This window comes from Poecilia mexicana, unplaced genomic scaffold, assembly GCF_051168715.1.
Source record: "Poecilia mexicana isolate PSO_F unplaced genomic scaffold, ASM5116871v1 scaffold_2, whole genome shotgun sequence".
Classification (NCBI taxonomy): Eukaryota; Metazoa; Chordata; class Actinopteri; order Cyprinodontiformes; family Poeciliidae; genus Poecilia; species Poecilia mexicana.
Window position 1 is genome coordinate 3,048,482 of NW_028263371.1, and position 13,052 is coordinate 3,061,533.

A 13,052-nucleotide genomic window follows, 5' to 3' on the forward strand; every position below is an offset into this window, starting at 1 on the left:
TAACATGAGACAGATAATCTTTGAAAAAATAATCGATCTCCTCCCTGATCTGCATAATTACTCCGCTCAGTCAGAAACAGCCAATCAGAACTAGCAGTAATCAGCTAGCCGCCATGCTAACAGCAAGTTTTCATTCAGTAACTCAGGATTGTTTATTGTAATGGAACCTGTATTTGCCTTTGAATGTTAAGTTTTATACTTGAATTTATAAGTATAAAACTTATAAATTATAAATTTTGCGATGACACCGATCACGGCCCTCATGGGTGCTTAACAAACACTTTATCAGCAGAGCTGCGGTAGACAGAAAACAATGCTCTCACATTTTTCTCTACAACTAGACTCACATTAAAGTTTAAACACAGAACAAGATGATGTAAGACAGATTAAATTATACCTGCATTGAAATACAGATGGCTGGTTTGTTGTTTTCTCTGCAAGAGGAAGCCGAAGCAAACAGAGAGGGGAAAGGGAGGGACTTTTTACATAACGGTCAAAAGTTCAAAAATAAACCACAGTGATCAACAACTGTTAGTTTCCTTGATAACTCTGAACTTAGAAACGAGCAGAAAATATATCAAAATATATCAAAGTGATTTGTAAGAAAATGTCTCATCTATACTCTTTATTACATCATAAAGTAGAATGGATTATTATTGCTTCATGCTCCACTCAGTTCCTGCCTGTTTTAATCAAAATTTTACATTCGGCTGAGTAAGTCAGAGTACAAGACAGATTTAACAAGTCGAAAAATCTGGACATGAGCAGGAGGAAATGGAATGGAAGAGTAATTTATTTAATATCTTAGAATGACTACTTCCAGAATCCAGATGAGCCATCAGTAACTCCTGACCACTGGCCGTATAATTGCGCAAATTAGAATTATAAAAATAATTTTTAAATTGTATTTGTGAAAACAGAAAAAACAATCCCACTCATTAAACATGAGTATTAAAAAAAATCTCACGTTTCTCGATAAAAAGATTTTGCGCAAAGATGAGAATGTTTTGTTTTTTTTTTGGCCGTATCAAAATTAATATATTTTTGTAAAACTGTGATTTTTATTTCATGGAATCACTGCAGTTGCGAAATTTTCCCTTCATATGTAATGGAAATACAGCTATTAATCTTATAAAGAAGGGCTAGACAGAAAAGAGCATAACAGACGACAAAGGACTCTGGATACAGTATTTACTGACATACCATAAAATGTTTAGCAACCACAGTTTTAGATCATCCAATCAACATGAAACAGAAAGATATTTTTAAGACAGAGGTTTTAAGGTGGCAAAAATGAAGAGGAAATTATTTAAAATCCTACGTCTAAGTCACAAAGTAAGACGTTTCCCACTAAGACATAATACCAATATACAGTCCGAATTAAATTGTTCATAGAACTTCTAATATATTCATTACAATGGTCTTAGCTAATATGGACAAACATTAGCAGCAAGGAAATGAACTAAATAGGAACATAAGTTTTAACCAAACACAACGGAAAACTGCAACCCAACCGTCCAAGAAAGAGCAAGTTAACACTTCCATGCAGGAAGCAGAATTTATGTCCTTCATCGGAAATGGAATAACTTGCAACAACACCAAGCTGACTCCGTGTCACTGGACCTGAGCGTCTTCCAGCTTCAGATTTTCCCTCAGTGACGCATTGTGTCCTAACGGTGAATGTTCTACAGTTGGTTCTCTCTCATTTTCCTTGGTTTGTAGTAAAAGTTGTAGACTGCAGCGGCAACTGCAATGGCAACAGCGATCAAAAGCAGAACTACAGCAGCTACTGTACCACCTACTTCGTGTGGTTGGGTGTTTTCTGCAGACAAAGAGAAAAAAGGAACAAAGATGATTCAAAAATACCATCGAAGTACAAATAGTCAAGAGGAAATAACTGTAATCCATGCCAGCCTGAGTGTGACCTCCAGATTCCAGATACAAAGAGTTCCTGTAACTTTCTCACAACACTGATCCCATCTACTAACAAAGAGAAACTCTGGTGTGATGCATTGTGTCCAAACAGAAAGCGTCTGTTGGTCGGTATTCTCCCATCTTGTTCTGTTTGTAATAAAAACTGTAGATGACTCCGGCTCCGATCAATATCACAACCGCAGCAATTACTACACCAACTATTATGTACGGAATGAAGTTTTCTGCAGAAAAGTAGAGAAAAGGGGAACAGAAATGATTCAGTATACCCAAACGGTCAAACTTCCTTTTTGGGGTGATGTGAGTTAAAGCTAAATAATATTACTGGAAGAAGTACTGCGGCTCATTTCTCTGAAATGTTAAAAACTTTAGAAACTAATCCTGAGGAAACTCACCTTGGACTGTTACGTTAAATGTAACACTGACAGAGTTCACGTTGTTGCTGACGGTGCAGACATATTGCCCTCCATCCTGAACACCAGCTGAGTCGATTTTCAGATCGGTCCCACTGCGGTGGCCTTTGTTGGACGGCAGCGTCCAGCTGTACTGAGGTTTGGGGTTTCCTTCAGCCAAGCAGGTCAAATTGAGAGGTTCTCCTCTGGTGATGCTGATTGGAGCTGGATTGGCTGGAACCTTCAGCTGAGGTCCATCTGTGTTTTTACAGCAAAGAGGGAAACAAAATGGAATAATTCAAACACAACAGAACACATGAGAAAAATACCAATGCACAGAAAAACACCAAGATTTACTGCTGGACAAATGCTTCCACTTATTGTTACACATTTCAAGGGACATCTTTAACCAAATCATCTGCTGACTTATAATCTCTACTGAGAATATCTGCTCACATATACACAGTCGCTGAAATTTATTTCTGAACACAACAAAGACAATAAAAAATACTGATTGAAATGTCCATTTAGAAATACTAACTATTATGTGTTTATTATGTGAATCTTCAACTTTGACCATTTTTTGTTGCTCTGCTGTTTACAAGGAATAGACAGAGCAGCTAGTAGAGCTTTTCTCAAATAGACGGATAGATGGATACACTTAACAAAACAGTCATTTACAGAAAAGTTACTTTTGGTGCAAGAACACCCAACAATGTAAGCATGAAGTATCCAATTCTAAGGAATAAACATGCAAAAACTTAAACAGAATTCTATTAACTTTGTAGCACTTCAGTGGATAGTTAGAAAATAAAACAAATGTGTTCAAAATCAACAACCCAAGAATATCAGAGCTGACTGGTGGATGCTGATATCAGTAAAAACCTGGTTAAAGACCATAGAGTCTAGAAACCTGTTCCATTTCATCCTGTGTCACAATCAAAAGTACTGATGGAGATTTTGTTTTGAACAAAGAGCGAACATGGATTTTGAAATTAAGTTACAACAATAACTAAAAAGAAACATAATTCACTTTTGTTGGTTTAACTATAAAAACTAGTTTCAAAATGTGTTGTTAAAGTTTCGTTCACAAAAACTTTGAAAGTCAATCATGCATGTAAAAACTGAAAAAGAAAAATGTTTCATGGTTGTTTCAAGTAATGAGAAGACAAAAGAGTATGCACAGTCATAGTCAACAAATTAGTTGATGACTATGAATGTTTTGATGATGAGGCTTGTATGTTAGATTAAAAGTACTTAAGAATAACTACCTTTAAGCAGGTAAACATACTTTTCATTATGTTCACATTTCTGAAGTAAATATTTTTGTCTGATACAATGTTCTAATTTTAAATGTATTTTCATAAAATGTGAGTAGAATATTATAAATAAAAATAACAAAGGCTGAAATCATCAGTCTGTGTAAAAAAAAATATCTAATGTGTGTCAGTTATTTGATTTAGTGAATAAATGTCCTTTTCAGTAAATTTTAATATATGTTGTACATGTGTCTCTCTGAACTTACAATAAACTGTAGCATTGACCTCCTCTGATTTCACCACTAGAGGGGGCTGTGGTCCTTCAGCTCCCAGTTCCAGCTTCGCTTCACACCAGAACTGAACTCCATCATCTTCTTTTCTGGTGTTGTAGCTCAAAGAAAATGTCTCACTAACTGGTTCCTCTGTAACATCGTTGCTTTTCACTTGACCCAGAGGCATCTGACCTCTGTAAAAGGTCACAATGAGGTTTGCAACAGGAGCGACATTCAGTACATCACACTGTAGGGTGACCTTTGAACCCTCAGTCAGAGGTTCAGAGGGGTTTAAGCTGAAGGACACATTTTCTGGAGGTTCTGGAGAGGAGAAGAGCATAAAAATAGAAATAATAGTAACGATTAATAACATCAAGCAACAACATTCATGTTGAAAATGCAAGACATAAAAAACTTCAATGGTAACAACAATGTGGATAAAGATAATTCTCTAAAATGTTTTGGTGACATTAATTAACTTACTGTAGACAGTAATAGGAAGGTCAGTGCAACACTGAACATTTGCCGAGGTAGTATAGTAGCACTTTGGCTTTATTTTCCACTCAATCATTCGGTCCACTGTCCAGGTCACTATGGTTCCATTTATGTCATGAGTTCCAAGAGAAACTTCCATCCTAATAACACTTTCATCCACGGGAAGACAGGCCTGCTGACAGGCTACACATGTAGCAGAGGCTGGATCACCGAACTTCACCACCAGTCTGGATGGAGTTATCACAGGTTTATCTGAACAGCTGTAATCTGTGACAAACAGAAAATATTGAATATAAAATCAGCCATAATAGCCAACATGAAACAATTACAGATATGATCATTTACAGTACATCTCAGTTTTTGTACCAGTTCTGAGTTCGATGCTTTGCAGGTTAGAGCATGCTTTTCATTATTGGCTGAAAACATCTACTCTGATAAACTACAAGCATTTGTTCAGACAAACAGAAATACATAATCACAGATCAAATTAAATTGCAAAGCCGTTTACCTGATACCAAAGTGAAAGATGATAGCGTAACTTGATGGCTTGATTTATGTGTTTTTGTAGTTACAAATCCATAAACGGTTTATATTTCAGAATTATTTCATTAGTGTGAAATAATCCTGTACAGTTTTCAGCTTTTGTTGGATACATGAGATACATCTTATAGGAGGATCTCAACACCGATCTCATTGCTATCAATTGATTGTAAAAAGTTTGTCAAATTAATTACTATAGTGCTGTGATTAATCATGATGAATCAATATACTTAACTTTGTAAGCTTGGAATGTAAAAGTGTATGTTTTCAAAAATTTATTTACGACAATGTTTTATGGTCTCAAACCACACGTCTACATTTTCCAGATTTTCATATGAAGGCTATTTTAAAAGAAGTCATTTTGTTTCAAACGTAATAATGCTAACTGTGCTTAGGATAATTCACCTTTGCAATAAATTAGCTACATGCTACGCCGTTTTTTTGTTTGTTTGTTTTTTGTTTTGTTGGGGTTTTATTTTTTTTGCCTCTGACGTTAACCTGACAGGAAGAAGGGTGCGGCCATATCGAGGTTTGTAACCTATATTCAGGGCACGCTCTCTGACCACTGTGTGTTTTTAATGCCAAATTTACCCCCGAGATCTCCAGTCTGACTCTCCTCTCATCTTTACACTGGCATTTACCACTCAGCATTGTTGAATGCATCCTTTGAACTAGTTAACCCTCCGCAGGATAGAACCTGGTAATGTTGACAGTCGTAGTTTGAAGCCAAAATTATTTGTTAGTATTTATTTCCTAGTTTAGCCATTCTGACTCAATGTGCTCTTGCAAACAGATACATATGGGGAGGTTAATTCATTGACTAATTCAGTAACAGGACTTATGTATTTTGTTTTTATTTCTTTAAACTCTTTATAACTCTTCTCTGTTTTCCCTATGCTATATCACTATTGAGAACTTTAAGTGTTGTTAATTTTGTTTTCATGTTCGGCTGTCTTAGTGGGGGAATTTCTCCTTATGAATAAGTAAAGTTTTATAAAATAAATAAATAAAAAAAGTCACCACATCCCAACACATGGAAGCCACACAGATAATTCAGCAAATAAATCATCAGAAATAAACAAGAGGAAAACATCTTCTTAGGTTTTAAGTGATGAGTTGACTGGTATCAACATCACCCAAAGGCAGAATGAAAATGTGTTTAACTCAAACGTGACCTGCTTCCTCTTTTTATTTTCCTCTGAGGGAATCAAAGGCTATTTTTGATTCAAGTTCACATTTTATAAGCTGATGAGCACAGATGTGGTTTTTGTTCAACTTCCTGCAACTCCACCCATGACTCTCTGAGAACCTTCAGAAGCTCTCTTCATATACCAACATGTTGTATAGAAATAATCTGCAGCCATAAAGATTTCTGTTTAATACAAACATGAATCTTGATTTTTAACTAATTATTAGAACCATTCCACTTCCAGGGTGGAGTGAGCGTCAACAACTTTGGTACACAGATACTGATTGAATTCATTCTGATATGGGCAGTCACTCAGTGCGGCATCTTGTCACGGGGCGCACTTCACTCCGATGGTGGGGATTTTGATAAAAAAGTTTATGTGCTAGGATGATGTGGTTTTTCAAATAGAAACTGCAATGGAAACTTTTTTTTTTTTTTTTGCGTCCCATGAATTACGTGATCAACAATTGGATGTTATGGAAAAGACAAAGATGATGACAGGAAATGGTAGGAGGATGATATATTTTAATGATATCGTGTGAACAAGCATCTTCATGTGCGACTTTAATTGTGTTTCTTATTTAATGGAAACACTACAATTGCTAAATTGTGTTGTTTTTCTTACGTTAGTGGAATATTGACAAAATTCTGCGCAATTTTGTCATGGAAATGCAACTAATGGGGCTAACCTGAACAAATAAAGGTGAAAGAAAACAAATAATTGTGACACAAAAGTGGATTTATTGTAGTTTATTAATCACTGTGAATTTTAAGTGGATCTGTTGGGATCATGTGGGGATGGCCCAGTTGATGATGTCATGGCTCTGTGAGCTTCTGATAGGTTAAGTTACAACATTTGAGTAACTTGAAGGAAAACGTGGATGTATTTTAGGACAACACTTTGAGATATACTCCCCCCCTAACACGACATTAAAGAGAAAAAAAGAAAAAGAAATCAGTCAAGATATCATGAAGAAAGTTATGACAGTTTCCAGATTCTTGAAGGCCCCAGATTCAACTGCATGCATTTATAAAAACAACATGGAAGTCGGCACCAAACTCACCTTCGGGTTCATATATGTCACATGTTTTGGTGTGACAACATGTTAACCCCAAAACAAAAAACAAAAACACTTTGTAAAGATGTCAGCCGACACTAGTTGTTATCCGCAGCAAGTCGTATGCTAACATGGGCTGGAAGGACGCTCAGTGAGGAAGAAGGTATGGCTCAGAAAGCAACATAAATTACTACAATTAACCTTTTTAGAAATCTTTGTAGACATGTCGTTTTGTCTGATGAAGCTAAATCTGAAAATTTGGGCCAAAAAATTACTTTTGGAAAAGAAGAAAGACTAAAAACTATCTAGCTGTGAAATTTAGCAGCGGGAGCATCATGGAGGATATCAGTAAAGGAGCTATGGCTGCCATTAGCTCTTCAACATTAAAATTACTCCTGGTTTACTGCTTTTGCTTTCGGCAGGAAAGATTGCTGCAGCTGACAAAATAACTAAATTTGACTACATTGAGAGTTTATTTTGGACAACAAGGAAGTTCAAATTGCTTCACATCAGAAAAACACAAAAGACGAAAACTCTTTACTTACCGCAGCTGCTCACACAGCAGAAGAAAGTAGTGAGGGAGGCCGCAAGCAGAACAAAACTGGAAACCATTTTTCCAGGCAGTTTGTGAAAAACAAATATTGAGGTCTGGAAAGGAAATCTTCTCTAAGAGTCAGAAACTAAACGTTGATATTTCACTCCGTTTTTAAACTTTGATCATCATGGGTGAGACAATGTCAGGAACTCAGCCTGTTTCCTGGACTCACATCCGGCCTCTGACTTTTTACCTCGATGTGAAAGAGGCCAGGATGTGAAAGTGAAAGTGTTGCTCAATTAGACCATCTCCTAACACAAAGTGGTTAATTTATAAACCTTAAGGGCAACTTTATTTTAAAATTGCTGCTATCCCTGAAAAAAATGGACATTTCCTGCTTTTGCTTAACAGGCTCTCAGTCTGTAAGCATCTGAAATATCATCTGTAATGTGTAGATATTAAGCTCATATCTAGTCAGTATGGTTAATCTATGCAGATGCTCTTTTTTTAGTCAAAAACAAGCTGAAGAAAATTAGATGATTAAAGTGAATGCAGTATTAAATATCAGCAGATCCCAGAGACAGACGTTCACATCCACTTCCTGGGGATGTTTATCAGGAAGCTGTCATTTTCAATGTGAAACCAAACTGTGTCAGCCCCATCACAGCTACACAAGCAGACATGAAGGGAAAAACAAGACAACCAGAAAGTTTGTGCAGCCCTTTGTAATGCAGCAACAGAAAGAAATGTCTGTAGTTTAGTGAAGTGTCAAGGAATGTGGTAAGTAGAAAGAATCAGCAGATATTTAGAGTCTGAACCTTAGTGGGGTTTTTTAAATGGAACTAAAACTGGCCTCCTGATCTACAAGTGCATCTAAAAAAAATTGAAGAAACTTGCATAAAAGTGCAATACTTCTTGTCAGTCATCTCAAAAAGTGGAGCTAAAATATTTTATTTAGAAACATTACAGGAATATTTCAAGCCTTTGTTTCTTGCTATTTTGATGATTATGTCTCACAGATAATGAAAACTCAACATTCAGACTCAGAAAATTAGAACACTTTGACAGCTACGCCAGAGAAATAAAAAGAGACGTAAAAAACCAGGTAGTGCTATCAGAACACTAATATCACTACTATTACGAAAATGTATTATAAGTGGCAGAAAAGTGCTGTCTTACACACTGAACAGTTTAAATAGCAAAACCATGCAACAGGATAGGAATGCAGAACATATTAACACAATTAGGAGAAATCTAAGAAAAGAGCTGAGCCAAGTAAAAAGTAACTATACAAGGAAATCTCTTCAGACAGATCATCCTGAAAGTCAGAACTGCTGATTTCATTGATCTCAGTTTATCAGTGCATCTTAATGAACTCTGACTTAAACAGAAGCAGAGACTAAAAGCATCAAGCAGAGGATGAACCTGTGAAGTTTCCAACTGGGAGCATCACCGGTTGGCTCCGAATCTGCTGGGAAACAAGAACGTAATAAAGAGTTAATTAGCCTCTATTCATTGTTATTATAGACAAGTTATATTACACTATTAGTTGCATTTCTCAGTTCAGATTAAGAGGACATAAATAATAATAAAAATAGGTAATTTTGCTTTAAGTACACTTCTTTACTTTTCCCACTTTGTGTGAGCTTAGAGAGAATGCTAATCTACTCATTAGCGTTCTCAGCATTGAATGAATGCACCACAAGATGGAGCTGAAGACAGATAAAGAGACAGAACTAAAAAGAGCAGAAAAGAGAAACACAGGAAAGAAATGGGAAGAAGGGTAAAAAGAGAAATCAGCTTAGAAACTTAATCGTGATTTTACAAAAAAATACAAGAGATATCAAAAAGCTGGCTGAATCATTTGAAGATAGCGTAACATCTCCTGACTTGTTTTAAATGTTGATTGGAGTTTCTAAGTTGAAGTAAGCTGTCAAAGAGAACAAAGTCTTTTGCTGAATTTTGTGGATTTCTTCACAATTTCAATGCATTTCAGTGGAGCAGAATTTTGAAAAAAAGTTGAAATATCAAACAGTATGCAAGTTGGAATTACAAAATGATGTAGTTGAAGTCTCCGGAAGAAGCTGGACATTTTTGACGTTTGAAGTTATAATTGTTGAAAAGTGTGCGGCAGTGGTTAAACACAGTAAAACGTACAAAACATTGAATAATATTAGAGAAACAGAATGATGAATATCACATCTTGGATATTAATCTTAATCTTAATCTTGAATTTTGTCAGAAATTCAAGTTGATTGTAACAATAAAACCAGAAATAAAATCCATCCATCATTTTATTTGGTTGATGTCATTTACATGCAACTTGGAAACATTTAGAAAACCTTTGCCTTACTCTGTCAGTTTCTGGCTGATGTAAATACTTACTGCATAATTAAAACTCAAAAACATGTTTAATATATCTGCAGAGTTTATTAAAATGGATTTAACTTTAGACAAAGATTTTAATGAAAAAACTTCAAGTTGTCTTATGAAATTTCCACTGTCACTCGATTCTTCCCATTCTACTTCCAAACGGAGGCTTTATTTTAATCATACAGTGAAGTGACTGAGGGCAACTAGATAATAATACCTTCTGTCTGAAAATGTCACAAAAGCTGAATTGAGGTGATTAATTTCTTACCTTTAGGCTCCCAGTGAACTGAGACCCAAGAACTTCCTTCTTGGGGTGATGTGAGTTAAAGCTAAATAATATTACTGGAAGAAGTACTGCGGCTCATTTCTCTGAAATGTTAAAAACTTTAGAAACTAATCCTGAGGAAACTCACCTTGGACTGTTACGTTAAATGTAACACTGACAGAGTTCACGTTGTTGCTGACGGTGCAGACATATTGCCCTCCATCCTGAACACCAGCTGAGTCGATTTTCAGATCGGTCCCACTGCGGTGGCCTTTGTTGGACGGCAGCGTCCAGCTGTACTGAGGTTTGGGGTTTCCTTCAGCCAAGCAGGTCAAATGGAGAGGTTCTCCTCTGGTGATGCTGATTGGAGCTGGATCAGCTGGAACCTTCAGCTGAGGTCCATCTGTGTTTTTACAGCAAAGAGGGAAACAAAATGGAATAATCCAAACACAACAGAACACATGAGAAAAAATGCCAAAGCACAGAAAAACACCAAGATTTACTGCTGGACAAATGCTTCCACTTAATGTTATACATTTTTGAACAAATAGCAATAATCGATTTTGAAATTAAGTTATAGTCAAATAACAAATGAAAAGAAACACATAATAATTCAGTTTTGTTGCTTTATCTATAAAAATGAGTTTCAAAATGTTTTGTTAAAGTTTCTTTCACAAAACCTTTGAAAAACAATCATGTACCTAAAACCTGAAAAGTAATAAATCTTCAAGGTTGTTTCAAAGTAATGAGAAGACAAAAGAGTATGCACAGTCATAGTCATATAAGTCTGATACAAAATTCTAATACTAAATGTATTTTCATAAAATGTGAGTAGAATATTATAAATAACAATAACAAAGGCTGAAATCATCAGTCTGAGTAAAAAAAAATATCTAATGTGTGTCAGTTATTTGATTTAGTGAATAAATGTCCTTTTCAGTAAATTTTAATATATGTTGTACATGTGTGTCTGAACTTACAATAAACTGTAGCAGTGACCTCCTCTGATTTCACCACTAGAGGGGGCTGTGGTCCTTCAGCTCCCAGTTCCAGCTTCGCTTCACACCAGAACTGAACTCCATCATCTTCTTTTCTGGTGTTGTAGCTCAAAGAAAATGTCTCATTAACTGGTTCCTTTGTAGTATCATTGCTTTTCACTTGACCCAGAGGCGTCTGACCTCTGTAAAAGGTCACAATGAGGTTTGCAACAGGAGCGACATTCAGTACATCACACTGTAGGGTGACCTTTGAACCCTCAGTCTGAGGTTTAGAGGGGTTTAAGCTGAAGGACACAGTTTCTGGAGGTTCTGGAGAGGAGAAGAGAATAAAAATAGAAATAATAGTAACAATTAATAACATCAAGCAACAACATTCATGTTGAAAATGCAAGATATAAAAAATTTCAATGGTAACAATAATGGATAAAGATAACTCTCTAAAATGTTTTGGCAACATTAATTAACTTACTGTAGACAGTAACAGGCAGGTCAGTGCAACACTGATGATTTGCCAAGTCAGTATAGAAGCACTTTGGAGTTAATTTCCACTCAGTTATTCGGTCCACTGTCCAGGTCACTATGGTTCCATTTATGTCAAGAGTTTCAAGAGAAACTTCCATCCTAATAACACTTTCATCCACGGGAAGACAGGCCTGCTGACAGGCTACACATGTAACAGAGGCTGGATCACCGAACTTCACCACCAGTCTGGATGGAGTTATCACAGGTTTATCTGGACAGCTGTAATCTGTGAGAAACACAATACATGTAGATTATGCCTCCCAGATGTTTAACATCTGCATGCCACCACTAGGATTCTCACAGACTGTTATATGTCTCAAGACTTAAAAGTTAAAATGGATTCAGCAGATCTTTAAAAAAAAAAAACAGCTAATCTCTTTATTAATATTTTTATTATTTGGTTCCCATTTGACTGTTTCACATATTTAAAGGTGCTGTATAGATAACTTAATGTTGCTTTTAATATTACAAATATCTGACTCAAAATCAACCAGCAGATCCACAATTAAAACATCTCAGTAACTATAACCTTTGTATTTAATCTTAATATTCTTTTTACTTTAAATTGTGGATTTCTGTAATTGCTTATTTACTCATCATTTCTGACTAAATTTGCAAAAAGAACAAAAAAAACAAAAACAAAGAATATACATTCGTATTGTTTTTCGACGGGTTAACAAAAACAGTATGATAAATCCATAAATAATTTTTTTCTAAAAATCAAGAATATTTTTTCTATTAAAAACTGACCATTTTAAATGAAAACAAGGAGAACAAAAAGTTAAATTGTTGATCTTATGCAATCTTTTTAAGCGACAACAGATCAGTGTATATTTAATATTCTCTCTCTTACAATAAACAGACCAAGGAGAACTAAAAAGTTAGAAAACTTTACTTACCACAGCTGCTCACACAGGAGAAGAAAGTTAAGGAGCAAACCACAAACAGAATCAAACTGGAAACCATTATTCCCAAAAAGCCAGTGAACTTCATCTCAGCTTCGTCTGGAAAAGAAAAACTTCTCTACAGGACACGAGCTTAATGCTGCCGTTTCCGACTCCCTTTTTTTTATGCTTGTTGAACTGAGTGAAACAATGTTGGCACCTCAACCAGTTTCCTCAGCACACATCCTGCCTCTGTTTTAAACACGTCAAGCATCTGTGAAAGTGAAGCAAATTATGCTAAAACTATTTGAAATGTCCACTTCACCCCTGAAAAGAAA

At 35.7% G+C, this 13,052-nt stretch overlaps 2 protein-coding genes across 6 annotated transcripts; both read right to left on the reverse strand.

The window, feature by feature from the left end:
- Nucleotides 1-1,177: 1,177 nt before the first annotated feature.
- On the reverse strand, nt 1,178-8,521 carry LOC148160332 (cell adhesion molecule 4-like). Of its 3 annotated transcripts, none has more exons than XM_088008961.1 (5): nt 7,683-8,085; nt 4,339-4,617; nt 3,850-4,176; nt 2,328-2,582; nt 1,178-1,822 (listed from the first exon to the last, which is right to left on the reverse strand). In XM_088008961.1, exons 1-5 carry the CDS (start codon nt 7,747-7,749, stop codon nt 1,686-1,688), a joined length of 1,065 nt encoding a protein of 354 aa, XP_087865087.1. In that variant the 5' UTR covers nt 7,750-8,085; the 3' UTR covers nt 1,178-1,685. The 3 variants fall into 3 exon arrangements, with proteins under 3 accessions (XP_087865087.1, XP_087865082.1, XP_087865089.1); XM_088008956.1 differs by having other exon boundaries at nt 1,696-2,156; nt 7,683-8,521; XM_088008963.1 differs by lacking the exon at nt 7,683-8,085 and adding an exon at nt 5,911-7,663 and having other exon boundaries at nt 1,696-2,156.
- Nucleotides 8,522-8,607: 86 nt separating this feature from the next.
- Nucleotides 8,608-13,052, reverse strand: LOC106928877 (intercellular adhesion molecule 1-like). 3 transcript variants are annotated; one of them, XM_015005439.2, is made up of 5 exons: nt 12,730-13,044; nt 11,778-12,056; nt 11,291-11,617; nt 10,459-10,713; nt 8,608-9,143 (listed from the first exon to the last, which is right to left on the reverse strand). In XM_015005439.2, exons 1-5 carry the CDS (start codon nt 12,821-12,823, stop codon nt 9,055-9,057), a joined length of 1,044 nt encoding a protein of 347 aa, XP_014860925.2. In that variant the 5' UTR covers nt 12,824-13,044; the 3' UTR covers nt 8,608-9,054. The 3 variants fall into 3 exon arrangements, with proteins under 3 accessions (XP_014860925.2, XP_014860926.2, XP_087865097.1); XM_015005440.2 differs by having other exon boundaries at nt 8,608-9,140; nt 12,730-13,038; XM_088008971.1 differs by lacking the exon at nt 10,459-10,713 and having other exon boundaries at nt 8,608-9,140; nt 12,730-13,052.